At 44.0% G+C, this 24,425-nt stretch overlaps 1 protein-coding gene across 1 annotated transcript in view; it reads left to right on the plus strand.

Moving 5' to 3' along the window:
- Positions 1–24,425, plus strand: part of B3GLCT (beta 3-glucosyltransferase) — a 121,408-nt gene that overhangs the window by 54,813 nt on the left and 42,170 nt on the right. The window contains exons 7-10 of the mRNA XM_044927321.2: positions 6,769–6,905; positions 14,545–14,608; positions 22,049–22,168; positions 24,045–24,114. Coding sequence (XP_044783256.2) covers positions 6,769–6,905; positions 14,545–14,608; positions 22,049–22,168; positions 24,045–24,114 — 391 coding nt within the window. The remainder of the gene's footprint in view (positions 1–6,768; positions 6,906–14,544; positions 14,609–22,048; positions 22,169–24,044; positions 24,115–24,425) is intronic.

Genomic DNA, 24,425 nt, shown 5'->3' on the forward strand with positions numbered 1-24,425 from the left:
TCTTTACCACTGAGCCGCCTGGGAAGCCCTAAATATTTGTGTAGGACTGAGTAACTCTGAAACGTCAGCTAACCTGCTGGGCTACAGGCAGTGTCTCTGGAGGGTCACAGGCAGCTCTGCAGCTTTGTGGAGGGTAAATTAGGCTGTTCAGTTCTCTTGGAGAAGCTCAGGTTATGCCCTGATCACTTAATGGGATTCTTCCAATGTGGAATAAGCAGAATTGGGTCTTTTCTGGTATTGCTAGACACCCGCCCCACCCCTGTTCTGATGCCCACTCCAGAAGTGAATCAGATTCATTGAGGGTATGGAAAAGGAGCCATGGCTTCCCAGTGCCCGCAGGGTTTGTTGATGTGGACACACACAGAATTGGGCAACGGTGACCGTTAGGTTGGTTTCTCAAACGCTGGAAAGTTTGTTACTACAATAAAACCACTGGTCTTGATGCTTTTTAAATTCTGTGAGGACCCATTATGATTTCTTTTCATGCTTTTGATTTCTGGGAAAACACAGATATAATTGAATGCGAAAGTTGTTAGGTTAAAAAAATAATTCCTTCAAAGGAGAGAAGATTTATGAACGTGTCTCATCTGGTCTTTTCAGATGGTGCTGAGCAGTGTCTTTGTGCTGTGTGCCACATTTTATGTAAAACATTTGTTAGCTTTTATGTTTTCCTTTGACTTGAGAAAAACTCCCAGCTCTTTTCTGGAATGTAGGAGTTTTAATCGCCTCCTAGTGTTTGCTTCACCTGGAGATTATTTTTTCCATTATCCATAGCTCTAATTCTGTACAGAAGATGGTGACTCATTCTACTTTTTAATGAAAATTGGAATGATAAATTTAAAAGTTCAGAGCAAGTTCATGAAAAGCAAGTACAGAACAGAGGTAAAATAAGACATTTTCTTCTTTTGTGAGCTCTACCACATGAAAAAAAGTCAAGGATGTTTTATTTCATTTAGAACTAGCACTAGGGAATAAAAATTACATGATGTTGAAGTTAGCTTAAACCAGTGTTTTTTTTCCCCCGACCATATGAAATTTTAGGAAAAAAGTATAAAACAAACCTAGTTTTGACACTGACACAAATAAACTATATTAAAATAATGTGTTAGAGTATCATTATTTCATTGGATTCTGACATTGTTTCCCTTCAATATCTTGTCATTCTCACTAATCAAATTTATGCTGTTATACAATATTTTAAATGAAAAACTTTAATCTTTATTAAAGTAATTAATCTCTGTTAATTGCCTTTCTGGGTGATTTCTATAAATTTCTATATCTTATTGAAGTCTTTCAGGTTTTTTTCCCCCTATAGTATGCTTTTATTATGTGTGCATTTGCTGAAATGTCTTTAATTTTTAATTCTTAATAGAGGTAAAACATGAGTGCTGGCAAAGAGTAATTCTAAGATACTAATAGAACACTGAGTTATTCTTTTACAGTTTGTCTTAATAGTCTTCATTAAGAAGCCATTAAGCAAATTACTGGGCTTCCCTGGTGGCTCAGCTGGTAGAGAATCCACCTGCAGTCCGGAGACCTGGATTCGATTCCTGGGTTGGGAAGATCCCCTAGAGAAGGGAATGGCTACGCATTCCAGTATTCTGGCCTGGAGAATCCCATGGACTGTATAGTCCATGGGGTCGCAAAGAGGGACACAACAGGGAGTGCTTCTTCACAGAATATGTGTTAATTTCTCCCTTGCTGCTAAGTCGCTTCAGTCGTGTCCGACTCTGTGCGACCCCATAGATGGCAGCCCACCAGGCTCCCCCGTCCCTGGGACTCTCCAGGCAAGAACACTGAAGTGGGTTGCCATTTCCTTCTCCAATGCATGAAAGTGAAAAGTGAAAGTGAAGTTGCTCAGTCGTGTCCGACTCTTAGCGACCCCATGAACTGCAGCCCACCAGGCTCCTCCATCCATGGGATTCTCCAGGCAAGAGTACTGGAGTGGGGTGCCATTGCCTTCTCCCAATTTCTCCCTTAGAGTAGTTTATAATATGCGTCTATGCTTAGTTGCTCAGTTGTGTCCAACTCTGCTACCCCAAGGACTGCAGCCCCAAGGACTGCAGCACGGACAGGCTCCTCTGTCCATACGGATTCTCCAGGCAAGACAAGAATAGTGGAGTGGGTTGCCATGCCCTTCTCCAGGGGATCTTCCCCACCTGGGATCGAACCCAGGTCTCCTGCATGGCAGGAGGATTCTTTACTGTCTGAGCCACCAGGGAAGCCCACTTTACAGTATAACCCCCCACAAAAATATTGAAAAACAGTCTTATATACTAGATAGCCAAACACTGCTATTAATCATTAAAATACACAAACATGTTCTGCATAAATTTATGTTTGGAACAGGAGAGTATAATAGTGGAAGATTATTGAGAAAAGTGCTAAAATATACTGAAAATTGAAATAAAATTATCATTTATTTATGATGAAGTGTTTATTTTCTTTAAACAAGCTATATTTACACGGTATGTTTATGTGATGATTTTCATGTTGATTAATGTTTAGTCATTTGAATTTTCTTTAATATAAATTTAATTGGAGGCTAATACTTTACAATATTGTATTGGTTTTGCCAAGTACATGTGTTCCCCATCCTGAACCCCCCTCCCACCTCCCTCCCCATACCATCCCTCTGGGTCTTCCCAGTGCACCAGCGCCGAGCATTCTGTATCATGCATCGAACCTGGACTGGCGATTCGTTTCACATATGATATTATACATGTTTCAATGTCGTTCTCCCAAATCATCCCACCCTCGCCCTCTCCCACAGAGTCCAAAAGACTGTTCTATACATCTGTGTCTCTTTTGCTGTCTCGCATACAGGGTTATCGAGTCATTTGAATTTTTAAGAAGATGTTGAATTTTCTATCTTAAGCCAAGGTTATTTGCTTTATAATTACTTCCCTTGCCCAGTGGTGACTTCATATATCCATAAAGTGTTGGGAAGAAATCCTCGGGTAACTAGGAACCTAGACCTTTCATGTCTGCTCATTTATGACTTGTTGCCGAACTGACCCAGACTGAGACGGGGAGGTGTTTGAAATACAGCCATGAGCAGAAGAGGGCTCTTAGGAGACAGCACTGTCTCTCTCCTGCTTTTATTTTCTGATAAGGAATAAGGAGGGAGGTCGTGATGGCTGGATAACAGAAAATACTACCAAGCTTTAGAACTTCAGGTACTTAACGATTCTGCTGACGTTTCTTTAATGGTTGCCTTTGAAAGCTCTCCCAGGATTGGTGCATCATTTAACACAAAACTTGGAGCACCTGGGGCAGGGGAGGTAGCCTGCAGATAGAGCGGAGAGCGAAATGGACACCACCCCAGGTCACAAGGAGGGTGTGTTCATAATGATGCAGGGGAGACGGGCGGTAGGCAGACCTGAAATACTGCATCAGATGGTGTAAGTGCTGTGGAGGAAAGAACACAAAATGAGAGGGATGCCGGATAGGCTGGGGTGGACTTCCTTCTCTGTTTAGGGTATTTAGGAAGAACTTCACAGCTCACGTCAGTTTGAGCCATGTGTGAAGGAGCCAAGGGAGTGAGTTTTGTGGTCTCTGATCCTGTGCCCACGGCCCACATACCCAACAGGAGCTGCAGACTCACCTGGTTCAAACATGAACTCTGCATTCCCCTTTGTTCCTCTTCCACCTCAGTCTCCCGCTTCCCAGAAATGGCATCCCTGTCTATCAGCCTTTCCCTTCTCCAGCGGGTCTTCCCAACCCAGGAATCGAACCGGGGTCTCCTGCATTACAGGCGGATTCTTTACCAGCTTCAGCTACCAGCGGAAGCCCTGGTATCTCTTGTATTGGGGTAGGCCAAAAAGTCCACTTGGGTTTTTCTGTACAAACTCAAACTTCTTGGCCAACCCAATATTATTAATGTCTGATATTCACTTGAATTCCTAATTTTAGCTATCGCATTATTCAGTTTTAGAATTTCTATCTGGCTCTTGTTTATAGGTTCTAGTTCTTTGGTAAAAATCATCTTTTCATCTATTTTCTTAACCATATTAACTATAGTTTAACTGCAAAATCTTATTTGTGAAGCTCTAGTTCTCATTTTTCTGTTTTTGGTGTGGTCCTGTTTCTTGGTGTGCAGGGTTAATTTTCACTAAATGTCAGCTGTTTGATGTGAAAAACTGAAGAGATTGTGGGTGGTATCCCTTCCTACAGGAACATTTGATCTTCTCCGGGGTTGTAGACCTTGTTTGGGTAGGTCTGTTTACAGACCGCCCTTATCCGTAGACCCTTTCCCCCGGTAGACCCTGTACTCCAGGCTTGGGCTCAGAACTACTGCTGAAGTTTCCCTCTGCTTAGATTTTAGCCACCTCACTGCTGTTTTCCACTTGGTTCTTCTGTTTTTCTCTTGGTTTTTGTGTAGCCTAGGAGTTGAAGGGAGATTGCAGGTAGAATTTTGGCATCACTCCTTTGGGATCCCTGTCAACCTCGACCTCCATGGCAGCCTCCAGCTCCAGCTCTGTCTCTGCGGTGCAGCCAAACAGGAGCCCCCAGTTGCCACTCTCTGTTATGTGCTGTCCTTTGCTCTTGTTCAGTCGCTCAGTCTTGTCCAACTCTGCGACCCCATGGACTGCAGCATGCCAAGCTTCCCTGTCCATCACCAACTCCCGGAGCTTGCTCAAACTCATGTCCATTGAGTCAGTGATGCCATCCAACCATCTCGTCCTCTGTCATCCCCTTCTCCTCCTGCCTTCAATCTTTCCCAGCATCAGGGTCTTTTCCAATGAGTCAGTTCTTTGCATCAGGTGGCCAAAGTATTGGAGCTTCAGCATCAGTCCTTCCAATTTAATATTCAGGGTTGATTTCCTTTTGGATTGACGGGTTTGATCTCTTTGCTGTCCAAGGGACTCAAGAGTCTTCTCCAGCACCACAGTTCGAAAACATCAATTCTTTGGTGCTCAGTCAGCCTTGTTTATGATCCAGCTGTCACAGCTGTGTATGACTACTGGAGAAACCATAGCTTTACTATATGGACCTTTATCGGCAAAGGGATGTCTCTGCTTTAATACACTGTCTAGGTTTGTCATAGCTTTTCCTTTGCTCTGAGAACCAGCAAATTCCTCGAGGGTAAAGAAGATGAATATGAGGTTCCCATGGGTGGGCTCCCCTGCCCTCTGGGATGTTAACCCTCACATCCTGTTTGCCTGTTGCTTTCCGATGCCCTCAATCATTTGCTCTAAGAATTTCTCCAGCTTTTGTATTTATTCTTGGTGGGAGATGGGTCTGACCCAGGCTGTTCTCTTGTGACATATGAACCCTGGTCTCTCTTCGGCTTCTCTTTTGTACCTTGTTTCCCATATCCAGTATCTTCCAGCCACACCAGACTAAATTTTTTCATCAAATATATATCAAGTTGTTTTTTTTTTTCCCCCACCTCAGGGACTTGATATCAACTGCCCCACCTGTTCATCCCCAGATGTGTGCTCAGCTTAGTGATCTTAAAGCTGAGTTCAGCGGTTATCTCCTAAGAGGGTCCCTCTCTTTCCAGGGTGGTCTCCATCACTCTGTTTTATTTTCATCGTAGCACATGCAGTCACTATCTGAACTCATTTTATTTTCCTGCTTGCTTTCTGTCTCCCCACTGTTGTATAAGCTCTGTTCCCACCTGGTATGGGATAAATGTTAAATGTTAAAGTGAAGTGAAGTGAATTCGCTCAGTTGTGTCCGACTCTTTGCAACCCCATGGACTGTAGCCTATCAGACTCCTCCATCCATGGGATTTTCCAGGCAGGAGTGCTGGAGTGGGGTGCCATTGCCTTCTCCAGGGGATCTTCCCAACCCAGGAATGAACCCGGGTCTCCCTCATTGCAGGCAGACGCTTTACCGTCTGAGCCACCAGCCATCAATTTGTTAATTGATAACATAATAAATGTTAATTAAATGAATGAATAAAATAAACACTGATTCTGGCAGGAATTTTCTGTTTTCTCCTTCCTCTCATCTTTCAAGCACCAGAGGGTGGGGACCGCTCTGCAGCCATGGGCTCCATGCTGGCTCCTGCCATGTCACTCATGGCTCTTTCCTGACCCCTCGTACCTGGGAGAGTTACGGTCCCTTTGGCAAATAAACCTCTTGAATTATCCTAATTTGAGTGTGTCATCCTTCAGCCTACTGACTCTGCTTTGGTCACTAAAAATAATCGAACCCAGGTCTCCCACATTGCAGGCACAGCCTTTACCAGCTGAGCCACTAGGGAAGCCCAAGAATACTGGAGTGGGTAGCCTATCCCTTCTCTAGTGGATCTTCCCAACCCAGGAATCAAACCAGGGGCTCTTGCATTGCAGGTGGACTCTACCAACTGAGCTATCAGGGAAGCCAGTAAAAATAAATTAGTATATAAATTTCTACATTTGATTGTTTTTATATTCAAGTTGTATTCATAGACTATCACTTTGTTCCTAAATTCATTAAATAAATGTTGAACTTAGCAAAAAAAAAAGTAACAGTTTTCTTTAATAGTATTTTGATAGGAAATATTCTATAAAATAACATTTTTGTGTTTATAATGTAATGACTAACATTTTGTTCATCCTGATGGTGTGATCTTAAATTGCTTTCTTCATAGACAAAGATTATGCTGTATTCATTATCATATGAGTATCATATTTTTGTTAAAATTCTTTAAAAATATATAATCGGTGCTTATGCTTTATCACTCAGAATATTTAACTAAAACTAATGGTACTTATTTGTTTTCGGTCTTGCCTGAATGGCTTTTTAAATTTTTTTTCTATCTTTATTTAACAGGAATGGTTTTTAGGAAAAGCATTACATGACGAAGAATCTACAATAATTCACCATTATGCCTTTTCTGAAAATCCTACAGCTTTTAAATATCCTGACTTGGCTGCCGGCTGGGCCCTTAGTATCCCACTGGTAAACAAGTAAGAATGTATTAGACTTTCTTTTCATTTCATTTTGTGTATGAATCACCTTTTATTTCGCTAAGTCTTGTAACTGGTGGATCTGAGTGAGCTTTTTAGCAGAGACAGCAAGTGGTAGAGCAGGGAGACGGGAAGCAGGAGCCAGACACAGAGGCTCCATCCTTACTCGTCCTGTCTCAGGGCTCAGCTGCTCTGTGCTTCCTCTTCCTCACCTGCTGCAAAATGAGGTGAATGATGAACTGTGAGACTGAGGAGGCCCCATGAGTGCTCAGGACTGTATACCCAGGAGGGTGACCACTGCTGTCCCTGGACCTGGTGATCTCCAGGTGTGACTTTGTCAGTAAGGAAATGAATCCGCAGCATGCCTGTGGGGCTGGGTTGATGTCTGGTTATGTTCATGGATATATACACGAGTTTAAACGGGGCCCGGGCAGAAGATGCTGTAGATAATCATACCTGGCTATTTGTGTGATAATCCCAGTGATGCTTTTGTGATGTGAAAGGAGAAGGTAAATTGTAATTCAGGGGAAATATGGCTATTGACAGTCCTCTTAACCTAAATAATTCAGATTATTTGTGAGTTTTTGTTCTTTCAGGAATGGAGAGTTGATAATGCAAATGTGGTTTTTATTTCTACAAAGATTAAAGTGTTTCTATTATTTCTTACACTAAGTTCCCTGTTTCTAGGGGTTGGAGCCCTGAAAAGCTTTTTAGCCCATTGTAGATGTAGAAGGTTGGAGAAGGCAATGGCACCCCACTCCAGTGTTCTTGCCTGGAGAATCCCATGGACGGAGGAGCCATGGGGTGCAGTCCATGGGGTCGCAAAGAGTCAGACATGACTGAACAACTTCACTTTCACTTTTCACTTTCGTGCATCGGAGAAGGAAATGGCAACACTGGCACTCCAGTGTCCTTGCCTGGAGAATCCTGTGGACAGAGGAGCCTGGCAGGCCTTGGTCCATAGTCTCAAAGAGTAGACGCGACTGAAGCAACTTGACATAAACGCACTAGAGACTAAGGATTAGCATACTCCACGGTTAGAGGCTCCAGGGGACCTTCCCGACCCAGGGATTGAACCCGAGTCTCTTAGGCCCTGCACCTGGGATGTGTCTAGTTGGATCCTATCCAGTTAAATTTGATGGGGACAACTTAAGGCGTCCACAACCTCTGAACCATAAACAGCTGCCAGGGAACTTTAGGGCATCAGTTGGGACCAAACTAACTGACTCTGGAGACCTCTTTATTGACCTAAAAAATTAATCAAAATCAGAATTCTCTTAGAAGGCTCTGTCTTGTGTGGTTAGTCAGCAGCGCCCACTGCAGGAATGTTTATTCTCCGTGTCTCCTTTCCTTGACTGATGACTCAGTAGGTAGGGCAACGATTTATAGTTACTTATGAATTTCTTCTGCTCAGTTCAGTTCAATTACTCAGTCGTGTCTCACTGTTTGTGACCCCATGGACTGCAGCACACCAGGCCTCCCTGTCCATCACCAACTCCCAGAGTTTACTCAAACTCATGTCCATTGAGTTGGTGATGCCATCCAACCATCTCATCCTCTGTCATCCCCTTCTCTTCCTGCCTTCAATCTTTCCCAGCATCAGAGTCTTTTCAAATGACTCAGCTCTTTGCATCAGGTGGCCAAAGTATTGGCGTTTCAGCTTCAACATCAGTCCTTCCAATGAACATTCAGGACTGATTTCCTTTAGGTTGGATCTCCTTGCAGTCCAAGGGACTCTTCAAGAGTCTTTTCCAACACCATAGTTCAAAAGCATCAATTCTTCTGTGCTCAGCTTTCTTTGTAGTCCAACTCTCACATCCATACATGACCACTGGAAAAACCATAGCCTTGACTAGACGGACCTTTGTTGACAAAGTAATGTCTCTGCTTTTTAATACGCTGTCTAGGTTGGTCATAACTTTTCTTCCAAGGAGTAAGCATCTTTTAATTTCATGGCTGCAGTCAGCATCTGCAGTGACTTTGGAGCCCCCAGAAATAAAGTCTGCCACTGTTTCCACTGTTTCCCTATCTATTTCCCATGAAGTGATGGGACCAGATGCCATGATCTTTGTTTTCTGAATGTTGAACTTTAAGCCAACTTTTTCACTTTCCTCTTTCACTTTCATCAAGAGGCTTTTTAGTTCTTTACTTTCTTCCATAAGGGTGGTGTCATCTACATATCTGAGGTTATTGATATTTCTCCCAGCAGGCTTAATTCCAGCTTGTGCTTCTTCCAGCCCAGCGTTTCTCATGATGTACTTGGCACATAAGTTAAATAAGCAGGGTGACAATATAGAGCCTTGACGTACTCCTTTTCCTATTTGGAACCAGTCTGCTGTTCCATGTCCAGTTCTAACTGTTGCTTCTTGACCTGCATACAGATTTCTCAAGAGGCAGGTCAGGTGGTCTGGTATTCTCATCTCTTTCAGAATTTTCCACAGTTTATTGTGATCCACACAGTCAAAGGCTTTGGCATAGTCAATAAGCAGAAATAGATGTTTTTCTGAAACTCTCTTGCTTTTCCAATGATCTAGCAGGTGTTGGCAATTTGATCTCTGGTTCTTCTACCTTTTCTAAAAACAGCTTGAACATCTGAAAGTTCACGGTTCACGTACTGTTGAAGCCTGGCTTGGAGAATTTTGAGCATTACTTTGCTAGCGTGTGAGATGAGTGCAATTGTGCGGTAGTTTGAGCATTCTTTGGCATTGCCTTTCTTTGGGATTGGAATGAAAACTGACCTTTCCAGTCCTGTGGCCACTGCTGAGTTTTCCAAATTTGCTGGCATATTGAGTGCAGCACTTTCACAGCATCATCTTTTAGGATTTGAAAGAGCTCAACTGGAATTCCATCACCTCCACTAGCTTTGTTCGTAGTGATGCATCCTAAGGCCCACTTGACTTTACATTCCAGGGTGTCTGACTCTAGGTGAGTGATCACACCATTGTGATTATCTGGGTCATGAGGATCTTTTTTGTCTAGTTCTTCTGTGTATTCTTGCCACCTCTTCTTAATGTCTTCTGCTTCTGTTAGGTCCATACCATTTCTGTCCTTTATTGAGCCCATCTTTGCATGACATGTTCCCTTGGTACCTCTAATTTTCTTGAACAGATCTCTAGTCTTTCTCATTCTATTTTTTTTCCTCTATTTCTTTGCACCGATCACTGAGGAAGGCCTTATCTCTCCTTGCTGTTCTTTGGAACTCTACATTCAAATGGGTATATCTTTCCTTTTCTCCTTTGCTTTTGGCTTCTCTTCTTTTCACAGCTATTTGTAAGGCCTCCTCAGACAGCCATTTTTGCATTTCTTTTTCTAGGGGATGGTCTTGATTCCTGCCTCCTGTACGATGTCACAAACCTCCATCCATAGTTTATCAGGGACTGTGTCTATCAGATCTAATCCCTTAAATCTATTTCTCACTTCTACTGTATAAGCATAAGGGATTCGATTTAGGTCATATCTGAATGGTCTAGTGGTTTTCCCTACTTTCTTCAATTTAAGTCTGAATTTGGCAATAAGGAGTTCATGATCTGAGCCACAATCAGCTCCCAGTCTTGTTTTTGCTGACTGTATAGAGCTTCTCCTTCTTTGGCTGCAAAGAATATAATCAATCTAATTTTAGTGTCAATCATCTGGTGATGTCCATGTGTAGAGTCTTCTCTTGTGTTGTTGGAAGAGGGTGTTTGCTATGACCAGTGCGTTCTCTTGGCAGAACTCTATTAGCCTTTGCCTTGCTTCATTCTGTACACCAAGGCCAAATTTGCCTGTTACTCCAGGAGTTTCTTGATTTCCTACTTTTGCATTCTAGTCCCCCTATAATGAAAAGGACATCTTTTTTGGGTGTTAGTTCTAGAAGGTCTTGTAGGTCTACATAGAACTGTTCAACTTCAGCTTCTTCAGCGTTACTGGTTGGGGCATAGACTTGGATTACCGTGATACTGAATGGTTTGCCTTGGAAACGAACAGAGATCATTCTGTTGTTTTTGAGACTGCATCCAAATACTGCATTTTGGACTGTTTTGTTGACTATGATGGCTACTCCATTTCTTCTAAGGGATTCTTGTCCACGGTAGTAGATATAATGGTCATCTGAGTTAAATTCACCCATTCCAGTCCATTTTAGTTTGCTGATTCTTAAAAAGTCAACATTTACTCTTGCCATCTGTTTGATCGCTTCCAATTTGTCTTCATTCGTGGATCTAACATTCCAGGTTCCTATAGCAATATTGTTCTTTACAGCATTGGATCTTGCTTCTGTCACCAGTCACATCCATAACTGAGTGTTGTTTTTGCTTTGGCTCTGTCTCTTAATTCTTTCTGGAGTTATTTCTTCACTGATCTCTAGTAGCATATTGGGCACCCACCGTCCTGGGGAGTTCATCTTTCAGTGTCCTATCTTTTTGCCTTTTCATACTGTTCACAAGGTTCTCAAGGCAAGAATACTGAAGTGGTTTGCCATTCCCTTCTCCAGTGGACCACATTTTGTCATTTCTTCTACTCAAGTCACCAGAGAAACTGGTTACTTAAAACATCTCATGATACTCACTTTCTTAAGCTTTCTCATCAGAAATGCTTCCTCACTGGAAATATACTCTGCATCAGTTGCATCATTTGCTCAATCATGTCTGACTCTTTGTGACCCCATGGACTGCAGCAGGCCAGGCTTTCCCGTCCATCACCAACTCCCGGAGCTTGCTTAAACTCATGTTCATCGAGTCGGTGATGCCATCCAATCATCTCATCCTCTGTTGTCCCCTTCTCCTCCTGTCTTCAGTCTTTCTCAGCATCAGGGTCTTTACTAGTGAGTCAGTTCTTTGCATTAGTGAATGTTGAATTAACACTTTCCAACGTTTCCTGGTGATCCATCTAATGTGTTCTCCTAACCCTAACATCAATTTTTAAAAATTGCATTTTTGGATAAATGCTTGTTAATTTTCAATAAGGTGATTTCTTCAAATAAGTGTTACTACAGAACACAGTTATTGGTTTCTTCTGTTGTTTTTCTACCTGCAAACCTTATCTTGATTTTCTCCAATATCTTACTCTGTTGACTTATCTCACAAGTGGTATTAGAAAAGTCAGTAGGAAGTTTTCCTAATACAGAACTGAGGGGTTCGCCATTTGTTGCAAGTTTCCAGTCTAGCTGCTTGTGTGATTAGAACTGAAAGCTGAATGTCGAAGTCTTATTTGCCAGGAACTGAATATTTAATGAAGAAATATTTTCATGAAATAACTGGGATTTCTGGCCTTGCTGGTTCCTGAAATTCGCATTTGAAAAGCCCTCGAGTATAGCCCTTGGTTGTGTACAGAAGAATGACACCTGGGCCCCATCGCTGGGACTTGCCTCTTCAGTTAGATGAATTCCCCCTGCACACGTTTAGAGCTGGGACTCCTTTGCAAGATGACTGGGCTAGGCTGCGGGTATCCCATGCAGCTGACTCATCCAGGGGAAGTTCATGATATTGATTAACCATCACTGGTTCTGGCAGAGTCCATGGGTTGCTAAAGGCAGCCACTTACAGATGCCAGCGTACACACTGATCTGTCTCCAGTCAATCAGTGCTCATCTTAAAGAGAGTCTGTCAGTGGCTGTCACTTTCTGTCCTTCTCTGGTTTTCCTCGAAGGAAAATGTACAAGAACTGAATGAGAAAGAAACTTGGAAAGTCAGGAGTAGAGAGCCTGTTTAGGGTGGCAGTTCAGAGGTGTTTATTGTCTATTGAGGGGCAGGGGTAGCATGGCCGTCTGACATTGGCATCTGATCACAGCCCCTGTTTCTTGCCTGTGGCGGTAAGCTCAGGTATGACTTGTTTTTGGTCTTTGGAGTCTGAATATGGTCTGATCAGATTTTGAAGGCACTTGTCATGAGTCCAGATTCCAAAGTTAACTTGAAAGAGTTTATTTATAAAAACTGGCTTCAACCAAGCAGAATTCGAGCTGGGCAAGATTCTGTGCCAGGGCAGGTTTTTTCCTCAATATATATCAGGAATGTACTAAGAATGCAGTCTCTTTATGTAACATCCTCACCCACTCCTGCTCACGGGTCCGTGCGCAGATACCCAGCAGGAATGTGACAGAGATTCTTTCGGGCTTTTTTAGGACTGTCGGCCGTCAAGCCACATTCGTATCAGCCGTAAAAACCAGTGCTTTATAACTAAACGTAAATTACAACCTGTGTCTTCCTCCTTTATCTCTGTATGACACAGGGCATCTAAAGCCTGTGCCCTGTGACAGCCTGGAGGGATGCGGTGGGGAGGGAAGTGGGGGGGTTCAGGATTGAGGGGACACGTATGCCTGTGGCCAATTCATGTTGATACATGGCAAAAACTAGCACAATATTATATTTATCCTCCAGTTAAAATAAAATTTCTTAAAAAAGAAATATTTGTGCTTCAGCCAGGCTGAAAACTCAGTAAGGACTTTGAAAACTTTTCTTTTTAAAATCACTGTGATTTCTTTGCAGTTAAAATATTTATTAAGTGAAAGTGTTAGTCGCTTAGTCATGTCCAACTCTTTGTGACTTCATGGACGCCAGGCTCCTCTGTCCATGGGATTTTCCAGGCAAGCATACCGGAGTGGGTTGCCATGCCCTCCTCCAGGGGATCTTCCCGAACCAGGGATCGAGCCCGGGTCTCCTGTGTTATAGGCAGATTCTTTAGCATCTGAGCCACCAGGGAATATTTATTAGGAGGTTTGTAATTGAAATGAGGGGTCCTACCTCTAGTCCTGTAACAAGCATAGAACCGTGTGGCATCTGAGTGTTCTTGGTAAGTGTGTAATTCTCTCTCTCAGCTTGGAATCAAGGAATACACTGGTATTTGCTCTCACCCATCCAGGCTGCTCACTGAGCACTAGGTTTGGGGGGCAGTGGGCCGCGTTGGGGTACACAGCAGGAGCCGTTTAGAGGGTGTTGTGGGGCTGCTGTGTGTGATGGATGAATGGGCTGTGCTTCCCACTCTGGGAGCAGAGGAAGCTTCTGTTTAGTCTTGAGGGAAAGTCTGGAAGCCCAGAAAAGGCTGCCAGGCGAAGGTTGGGTCGGGGTGAACTAGGCCAGGGGTGTGCTCTGGAGGTGGCAGGAGGGTGCTGAGGAGCCAGGGATTCTAGAGCCTGGTGGGGTTTGGGGCATTATTCTGTGTTGAAAAGAGCCATTAATAATTTTTTGAAGCAAGAAAATAACTTGAAACTGTTATTCTTTCCTGCAACCATCTGCTCTCTCCCCCTGAAAACTCCACAAACTGTAGTTCATCAGGGTCATTAAAAACAGGAGACTGAAACGCGGCAGCTTGTGTTTCCTTGTTGTGCAAGCTTCTTTGCTTTTCCTTTCTGTTATTCAGTCAAGGATTATCAAGAGTTCACACACTTTATGGCTTTTTGAAAGACATTTATTGTGTCATATTGTGTTTTATGTTATTTTCCAGGTGTTCAAACAGTGAAACCTATGTTTGCAACAGGTCTTACCTTCATTTCCTGGTGCACAAATAATTCTGTTTTCATAGTCCTTTGCCTTAAGGAAATGAAAGTCTTACTTTTACCTTAAAATTTCTATTTTTGTTTTCAAATATTAGAAAGTCTCAAGAATGTATTATTCTTGTTTGATGCCTGTTTTGGTTTTTAAAAAACCTCACATTATCTCTTATTTTCTAGGCTTACAAAGAGATTAAAGAGTGAATCCCTGAAATCTGACTTCACGATAGATTTAAAACATGAGGTGGGTCATGAATTTGTTTGCTTAAAAGTCTTTGTAATCAAGAAACTGTGTCTTTTTAAATGGTAATAAGATCGTACACATTGATAATTACCTTAAACATAAATAGGTTTAATGCACTAACCAGAAGACAAAGGCTGGCAGATGAAAACCCCCGCGTCTTTGCACTTCCACTTAGCACATCACTCCACGTAACCCCCAAACTGTAGGTAATTATTTTATAGTGTTGCTGCTGCTGCTGCCAAGTCGCTTCAGTTGTGTCTGACTCTGTGTGACCCCATAGACGGCAGCCCACGAGGCTCCCCCATCCCTGGGATTCTCCAGGCAAGAACACTGGAGTGGATTGCCCTTTCCTTCTCCAATGCATGAAACTGAAAAGTGAAAGTGAAGTCACTGAGTCTTGTCCGACTCTTAGTGACCCCATGGACTGCGGCCCACCGGGCTCCTCCATCCATGGGATTTTCCAGGCAAGAGTGCTGGAGTGGGGTGCCATTGCCTTCTCCATTTTATAGTGTTAGGTTAATCATATTTCCATTATGGCTTTTAATCGTAATTATTTTTTGTCTGGCTACTCATTGTGAAAACTGATAAACATCTTTTACTTTTGTGTTTATGTAATATTATTCACTTAATACCATTATATTATGATTGGTTAACAGAAAATAGTAGAATTCTATATTACTAAAGTGAAAGTGTTAGTCACTTAGTTGTGTCTGACTCTTTGTGACCCCCATGGACTGTAGCCCACCAGGCTCCTCTGTCCATGGGATTTTCCAGGCAAGAATACTGGGGTGAGTTGCCTTCTCCCCTGGAGAAGGATCTTCCCGATCTAGGGGTCAAACCTGGGTCTCTTGCATTGCAGGTGGGTTCTTTACTTCCTGAGCCACCAGGGAAGCCAGAGGTGAATGTTTAAAAAACTTGCCAAAATGTCATTCAAATACCTCTGGTCTAATTTGGTGCTTTGGTTGCTCTTACGCCTCCATCGAGTCTCTGTGCTGGCGCTCTACAGCAGGATGGAGCCATCTGGTCCCCTGGCACTTAGTGGACGCTGGTCAGTAGGGATCCTGAGGCAGGTGGCAGGCATGCCATCGTGACTCCAGTAATCTCTGATCATCTCTCTGTGCAGCTTATTCGTGGGTACATCTGATGGCCAACCCTCCTTTCCCTCCAGAGAATTATGAGTCTTAGGACATTGGGGTCAGTCATGACACATAACTCAATCCAGCAGCACAGGCAGCCTGCCAGGAGCAGAAAGGGCACTCGAAGGATTTTCATTTCAGGGGTGTTTTTAAATTATGAAAATACAAGTCAGAAATCATTCTTTTCCATGAGAGGGAGGGAATGACTGGTTGAAAGCCAGGGTCTGTCTAGATTTTTAATGAATAATCAGCTCAGGTATAGATCCCCAGGTTTGGGAGCTTATGGAACATTGAATAACATACATAAAAAGAAAAAAAAGCTCTTAACATACCTGAAAGGTATAACCATCAGTCAGAATATCTGTGTTTAAGAGAGAGAGCTTGACTGGTTGCCTGGATGTGTCTCCCCAAGAGGACCCCGCTTTGTTCTCACCAGAGTGAATAGCTTTCTTGAATCCTCTCCCTCGCCCCCTTTTCTTCATTATTTTATAATGTATGAATGTGTCTCTGAATATATACTGTATAGTTTTGTATTCTTCTGGGCTTCATATAACGGAGAAGGCGATGGCACCCCACTCCAGTACTCTTGCCTAGAAAATCCCATGGATGGAGGAACCTGGTAGGCTGCAGTCCATGGGGTCGCGAAGAGTCGGACACGACTGAGCGACTTCACTTTCACTTTTCACTTTCATGCACTGGAGAAGGAAATGGCAACCCACTCCAGTGTTCTTGCCTGGAGAATCCCAGGGACGGGGGAGCCTGGTGGGCTGCCGCCTATGGGGTCACACAGAGTCGGACACGACTGAAGCGACTTAGCAGCAGCAGCAGGGCTTCATATAAACAGGACTGTACCATGAATATGATTATAATTTGATTTGAAACTCATCTGTGTTGCTGTGTGCAGCTTTAATGAATCTATCATCACTTCCTGCAACAGTCTGTCTCGGGGCTGTACGGTGGTGCCTTTGCCCAGCCTCCTGGTAGTGGGCCTCTGGGTCACTACTGGCTTTTTGCTATTACAGTCCCTGCTTCTGTGAACATTTTTTACACGTGTCACAGTGATCATCTGTAAGAGTTTCTCTACAGCAGAAGCTTTTAGATTGTTTTGTGATTGGGACTCACTTTAAAAAATACGTTTTTCACTGTGACTTAGTGTACTTGTGTGTTGTTCTTGTGTTTTGTTATTGATTTCCAGCTTAGCACGACTGGTCTGTATAACAGTCATTTGAAATATTTTTAGGCTTAACTCTAAGACCAGATTCATGTTCAGTTTTCACAAATGGAGAAAAGGATAAACGTGCTCTGATTGGAGGGTATATTATTCTCTTCATATCTACTGGGGCTTCCCTGGTGGCTCAGATGGTTAAGAATCCACCGGCAGTGCAGGAGCCCTGGGTTTGACCGCTGGTTCAAGAAGATCCCCTGGAGGAGGGCATGGCTGCCCACTCCAGTATTCTTGCCTGGAGAATCCCATGGACAGAGGAGCCTGGCAGGCTAGAGTCCATGGGGTTGCAAAGAGTTGGACACCACTGAGTGACTCACACTTTCACTTATATCTGTTAAAGAAGAAATAGATACATCAGTTAATCCTGTGTGCTTTTCACATATCTCCTCCCTCTCTCCCTTCCTTTTTTTTGTTTGGTCTGCTTGATACGTCATCTACTAAGGGAGGGTATGAAACGCTTCCCTCTGAGTGCAACAGTGTCTCATTGTGGGGCTGCCTGCTCTTGCTATTTATAGTCTGGGGCCATGTCAGTAAGAAGTATGCGGGTTTAGACTTGTCATGTTCTCTTGGTAAAGTTTTCTTTATCTCTAGGAATGCTTGTTGCCTCAGTGTTCATCTGTTGACAGGAACACTTCCATACTAGCTTTCATTTGGTGTTTGCCTCATAAGTGTTTTTCATCTTTTTTCTTTCAGTACTTCCATGTCCTCATCTTTTGATGTGTTTCTCTTGAAGAGGATATGCTTATCTTTTTCTCCCAGTTTGACAACCTTTATCTTCAAACCACGTAGAAATTTACATTGACATTTTTCAGGATTTGTTGTCGGTCGCTTAGTCGTGACTGACTCTTTTGTGACCCTGTGGACTGTAGCCCACCAGGCTCCTCTATCCATTGGATTTTGCAGGCAAGAATACTGCGGTGGGTTGCCATTCCCTGCTCCAGGGGATCTTCCCGACCAGGGATCGAGCCCATGTTTCCTGCTTTGCACCTTTGTTCCCCCTCCCATTTTTCTTTTTCTAACCCTAACCCTTTTGGAAGTTCGGTCTCCGTGTCTGTTTCTTAACGGTTATTTTAAACATTTTAACATGCATGCTTAACCTTGTTGTTTAGTCATTAAGTCTTGTCTGACTCTTTGCCACGCCATGGACTGCCACATGCCAGGCTCCTCTGTTCTCCACTGTTTCCCGGAGTTTGCTCAAATTCATGTCCATTGGATTGGTGATGCTTACCTAACCATGGCTAATTAATCAATATCCTGAAATTTAAGGACCTGAGAATGTATCCCTTTCTCAATTTGATGCTCTTTTGTCCAGTAGCTTTGTTCTGTCGTTCCTTTTAAATCTGCAGCTCAGATGTTGTCTTTACTTTATGCGGTTACCATTTGCATTAACTCAAACCCTGTATTTCCTCACTATTTTGTTTTGCTTCTGGACCCTGCTAATGGAGATCATTGTTATTCTTCCGGAAGTATATCATTCAGAATTTCCTTTTTAGTGAGGTGGCAAATTCTCAGGTTTCCCTGTAAAGATGCTTTATTTCAGCTTTGTTCTTGAGACATAGTCGCATTGTGTGTTGGAGTCTGGGTTGTGAGCCTTTTTCTCATCACAGCAGTGCCGTTCCCCTGTGCCCTTTCTTCTGTTACTGCGGTTGTGTTGGATAATAAGCCATCACTCGCACGTGGGTCCTTTGTAGCCAGTCTGCTGTTTCTCTGGCTGCTTTTAAGATTGATCTTTGTCTTTGGTGTTCTGTGGCTTTCACTTGTTCAGTCACTCAGTCGTCTCTGGCTCTTTGCGACACCATGGACTGCAGCACACCACTCTTCCTGTCTTTCACTGCCTCCCAGAGCTCACTCAAACTCATGTCTATTGAGTCAGTGATGCCATCCAACCATCTCATTCTCTGTCACCCGCTTCTCCTCCTGTCCTCAATCTTTCCCAGCATCAGGGTCTTTTCCAGTGAGTCAGCTCTTCACATCAGGTGGCCAAAGTATTGGAGCTCCAGCTTCAACAACAGTCCTCCCAATGAATATTCAGGGTTGATTTCCTTTTGGATTGCCTTATTTAATCGTCTTGCCATCCAGGGGACTCTCAGGAGTCTTCTCCAGCACCAGAGTTTGAAAGCATTAATTCTTTGGTGCCCAGCCATCCTTATGGTCCAACTGTCACATCCATACATGACTACTGGAAAAACCATAGCTTTTACTGGACGGACCTTTGTTGGCAAAGTAATATCTCTGCTTTTTAATACTGTCTAGGTTTGTCATAGCTTTTCTTCCAAGGAGCAGTTTCACTATGGGGTGTGTGTGTGTGTGTGTGTGTGTGTGTGTGTGTGTGTGTACAGAGTTTCCCTGGTGGCTCAGACGGTAAAGAATCTGCCTACAATGTAGGAGACCCAGGTTCAATCCCTGGGTCTGAAAGATCCCCTGGAGAAGGGAATAAATACCCACTGCAGTAGTCTTGTCTGGAGAATTCCATGGACAGAAGAGCCTGGCAGGCTGCAGTCCATGGGGTCACAAAGAGTCAGACATGACTGAGCGACTAACATATATGCACACACATACACCATATACTTTATTTTCTTGGGCTCCAAAATCACTGCAGATGGTGAATGCAGCCATGAAATTCAAAGACACTTGCTGCTTGGAAGAAAAGCTATGAAAAACCTAGACAGCATATTATAAAGCAGAGACATTACTTTGCCAACAAAGGTCCATCCAGTCAAAGGTATGCTTTTTCTAGTAGTCATGTATAGATGTGAGAGTTGGGCCATAAAGGCTGAGCGCTGAAGAAATGATGCTCTTGAACTGTGGTGTTGGAGAAGATTCTTGAAAGTCCCTTGGACTGCAAGGAGATTAAACCAGTCAATCCTAAAGGAAATCAACCCTGAATATTCATTGGAAGGACTGATGCTGAAACTGAAGCTCCAGTACTTTGGCCACCTGATGCAAAGAGCCTACTCATTGGAAAAGACCCCTGGGAAAGATTGAAGGCAGGAGGAGAAGGGGATGACAGAGGATGAGATGGTTGGATGGCATCACTGACTCAATGGACATGAGTCTGAGCAAGCTCTGGGAGATGATGAAGGACGGGGAAGCCTGGAGTGCTGCAGGTGCAGAGTTGGACATGACAAGCGACTGAACAGCAACACCAGTGTGTAGACGCAGACTATTTTTTTTCTCCTCTTACTTAGTATTCATTGGGCCTTTCTATAATAGAATTGTTAAACAATTAAAAAAAATTCTCAGCCACTGTCTTTTCAACTATTTTCTCCTTCCCTCTGTTACTCTTTCTGGAACTTTAGATATATGCTAGAGGTTTGCACTTCTCTTTCATGTTCCCCATCTCTGTTTCTTGCTGCGATACAGTTCAGATAATTTGGGGGGCTTCATCTTTTAGTTCCCTAATTTTTATTCAGCTGTGGCTATGATAGGCTGCTTATCCTTACCATTAAAATGTTCATTTTCAGCTTGTATTTTTCATGTCTGATGTTTTAGATATTTCTTTTTCAAATTTGCTTTCCTGTGTAATCTTCCAGAAATTTTGCTCATGTTTTAAAGTTTTTCTTTATAAAAATGTATGAAACAATAGTTTTTATAATCTCTGTGCTTGATCACTCTGATCCCTGGATTCTTCTGGGTGGGCCTGGTTAAGCTGTGTCCGATGGCTCTTGCTCTTCATCTCCTGTCTTTGTTCTACTTTCTGTGATCTTTCTGAGTGCTCTTGCTCCTGAGGACTTCACCTGTGACAGTCCGCGAGTCCTATTAAGGTTGTGGGCTCCTCAGTAAGGCTTTGCGTTAGCTTTTGCCGACTTGCTAGCGACTCAGGGCCACTCTGTTTAAGGTATTTTTGGACTATGTAGGTGACAGATTAGGGAGGCCTGGCTCTTGGTTACAAAATCTCAGGATAGCTGGAGATGATTTTTCCCTATCTAGTGTCAAAGTCCCAGCTTCATGTGGGGGTTTGCTGTTAGACACCCCTACTTGGGCGAGTCATGGGCTTTATTCTCTTTAACGCATATCAGAACCTCAGCATGCCCAGGACCCAGGTGGTGCCTGCGAGGAAAAGTGACCCTCAGGGACCGTCTCTCCCAGGTTCTTACTTTCCAGTTTTGTCTTTGTGAGCTCTACATTTTGTGCCAGTTTAGCAGCACATTAAAAAGCTTTTAAAGATATTTTATGCAGTATTTTTAGATAGTTTCAGCCCGTTGGTTATTCAGGGTGTGTAATTACCATCCTGCAGGAAACCAGAGTCACGATGATCTTATGTTTTATCTTTCTCTGTGATGCTTTAGAATCCTTAAAATAGCTTCCCTCAAATTGCTTATGACAGTTTTGAAATCTTTTGGAGGTCGGAATATTGATTCTCTTTTAAAAGAATTAATGTATTGGCCGCACAGAGTCTTTGTTGCTGCTCAGTAGCTTTGCTCTGTGCTTTTTGCAGTGCACGGGCTGCCCGTTGTGGGGGCTTCTCCTGTTGCACAGCACAGGCTCTAGGCCTGCGGGCTTAGTTGCAGCACATTGACTCGGTAGTTGGTGCACGGGCTTAGTTGCCTTGTGGCACGTGGGGTCTTCCTTGACCAGGGATTGAACTCCCGTCCCCTGCATTGGCAGGTGGATTCTTAATCACTGGACCACCAGGGAAGTCCCCCAGGATATTGATTCTTAATTGTTTATGGTTAATAAAAGATTTGATTGCTCTACATGGAATTATTGTCTTGGTGTGTGCTGTGAAGTCACTTCAGTCATGACAGACTCTTTGCAACCCCATGGACTGTAGCCCCACCAGGCCCCTCTGTCCATGGGATTCTCCAGGCAAGAATACTGGAGTGGGTTGCCATGCCCGCCTCCAGGGGATCTTCCTGACCCAGGGATCGAACCCGTGTGTCTTACGTCTCCCGCCTTGGCAGGCAGGTTCTTTACCACTAGCGCCACCTATTGGGAAGCCTGCGGAATGCTGCCATGTAAATGCGGTTCAGTGTGATGTTCTCTAGAGAAGGGGAGGTGTAGCTTTCCCTGGAGACACGGCGTACCTCCGTGCACGGTGGTGTTGGCTCTCATTCACGCCGGTTTCCTGTGTGACAGATCGCGCTCTACATCTGGGATGGAGGGGACGGACTCCCGCTCACGCCCGTGCCCGAGTTCTGTACAGACACTGTGGGCTCCTCCTGCGCCACCTCGTTCCAGTCTTCCCTGCCGCTTTGTGTGAGTAACAGGAGGACAGCTTCCTCGTGTGTCAAAGGGAAACATACATGCTGTGCATGATGTTGCCCTAGCAGTTCACACACTGATCAAACACCGTCACTTGCCACGTGCCCGGAGAGAAATATATATCACGTTTCTAGGGATGATAGCCCCGTAAGGTAAGCACCATTGTTACCCTATTGGACACATGAGAGGGGGGCACCCCGGAGCTGCAGAGGCATGTCCCCTGAGTCAGTTCTTTGGCTGAAGGTATAGCACAGAGCTGCTGCAATTCCTGGTGTATTTCCTAGAAAGGCAGTGTCAGACATTTCCAGTTGTTCCCAAGCCCTCTCCTGAAGCCCACCTCTACCCTCCTCTCAGCCAGCAGCCCCACTCCGACCTCACCTGAGACTGTCCAGAACTTTGAGAATGCACCAGCTCATGGTGGGCCCTCGGTCCAGTCCCCAGGATGAACCCAAAGACCATGGACTCAGCTGGGTGGTTAGCAGCCCTTCCTCGTAAGGAAAAGCAGGTTCACCACCTCACATGTTATCCGTTATTTCCAAGTCATTGACACAGAAGTCTGGGTTGCAATTTCAAAGAGGAGTATGTGTATTCACACACACACACAGTAGCAGTGGGAGAGAATCTGTGCTGGTGGCATAGTACTTGAGAGGGAAATGTCTTTCCAGACTTTGTGCTTGCTTGTTCTCTAATGTTCTTCTGGAAAATCTGGAAGGGTTGACCTCCTAGTGCCTTGAGTGGCATGACGAAACTGCAGTTGCATGTCGCTGTAAACCAGCCCCAAATAATGCGGAATCAGGATTGAATGTCCCTACAGCCCTGAGATGGTGATAAAGGGGTCAGCCCCCGCCCTGGCCCCACTGTGAAGTGCCCACAGCCTAGGGGCTGGATTGTCCACAAGCCCCTCTGTGACCCCTTCATCTGAGCGACCAGCCTGGGCTGGAGCCAGCGCCCCCACCCCTGCGAGGTGTTTGACGTAATCCTGCCTTTGGCAGAGGACAGAGCACCGCTATTGCCTAGACTTGCATGGACCATTAAGGGCCATAAAAATACTGTAAACATCAAAGTGAGGCCAGGCTCCCTAAAGGGAGTCATCTCTTACTTTGCACTAAAACATCCTTCTACTTCTCTCTCCCTTTTAAAAAAAATTTTCACCAGCTGGAAAAAGGAAAGGGAAGGTAACCAACACTTCCTGGGCACCTGTGATGTTCATAGTAAATAGTAGTAATAAAAGCAGCTGTGCTGGTGGTTATCATCCCAATTTCCTGAATGAGCTGGAAATTTAGAGGACATTCGTCCAGCTGATACACGGGGGATGGCACGGCTGGGATTCTGGTCTCCGTCTGGCTATGAGTGAGTGAGTGAAAGTTGTTCAAGTTGTTTCTGACTCTTTGCGAACCCATGGACTATACAGTCCATGGAATTCTCTAGGCCAGAATACTGGAATGGGTAGCCTTTCCCTTCTCCAGGGGCTCTTTCCAACCCAGGGATCGAACCCAGGTCTCCCGCATTGCAGGCAGATTCTTTAGCAGCTGAGCCACCAGGGAATCCCAACAATACTGGAGTGGGTAGCCTATTCCTTCTCCAGCAGATCTTCCTGACCCAGGAATCCAACCAGGGTCTCCTACATTGCAGGTGGATTCTTTACCACCTGAGCTATCAGGGATGACCCCCCAGCCCTCCACCCCCCACCCCACTGGCTGAGCAAAGCATTTGTGGTCCTCCAAGATACAGTCGTGCCCTGAAACTTGATTCTGGAGACAAGTTTGATGTCCCTGACATTGGTGAATTTGAACTCAAGAGCATGTGACAACTAATTTGGGTGTGCTGTTAAGATACATCGACTCATGTATGCATTTTTTTTTTTTTTAAGGGAAATCCAGTGAAGAAGGAGGATATTTTTGTTGCAGTGAAAACATGCAAGAAGTTTCATGGTGATAGAAGTATGTTTTTTTTTGGATTATTCATTTTTATTGAACTTTAAAAATCCACACTGCCTTTAAAAAAAAAAGGACAAATCAGATATGAGCTCAGCTCAAGAAGGGGATAATGACAGATATATTATTGGAAGTGCAAGCAGTTATATAATCAGTCTTCCTCCTCATAGCACTTCAATCACCAAGATCAATTAGAAAAGACAATTTTGTATTGCAACATGAGAGGCCGTGGCCCTTCTAAGGACTGATTAGAGCAGTGTTTTAAATTGGAAATGGAAATGCTCAGCTGTGGCAATCTCAGAGACTGTAAGTGGATA

This window comes from Bubalus bubalis, chromosome 13 (assembly GCF_019923935.1).
Source record: "Bubalus bubalis isolate 160015118507 breed Murrah chromosome 13, NDDB_SH_1, whole genome shotgun sequence".
NCBI classification, from domain to species: domain Eukaryota; kingdom Metazoa; phylum Chordata; class Mammalia; order Artiodactyla; family Bovidae; genus Bubalus; species Bubalus bubalis.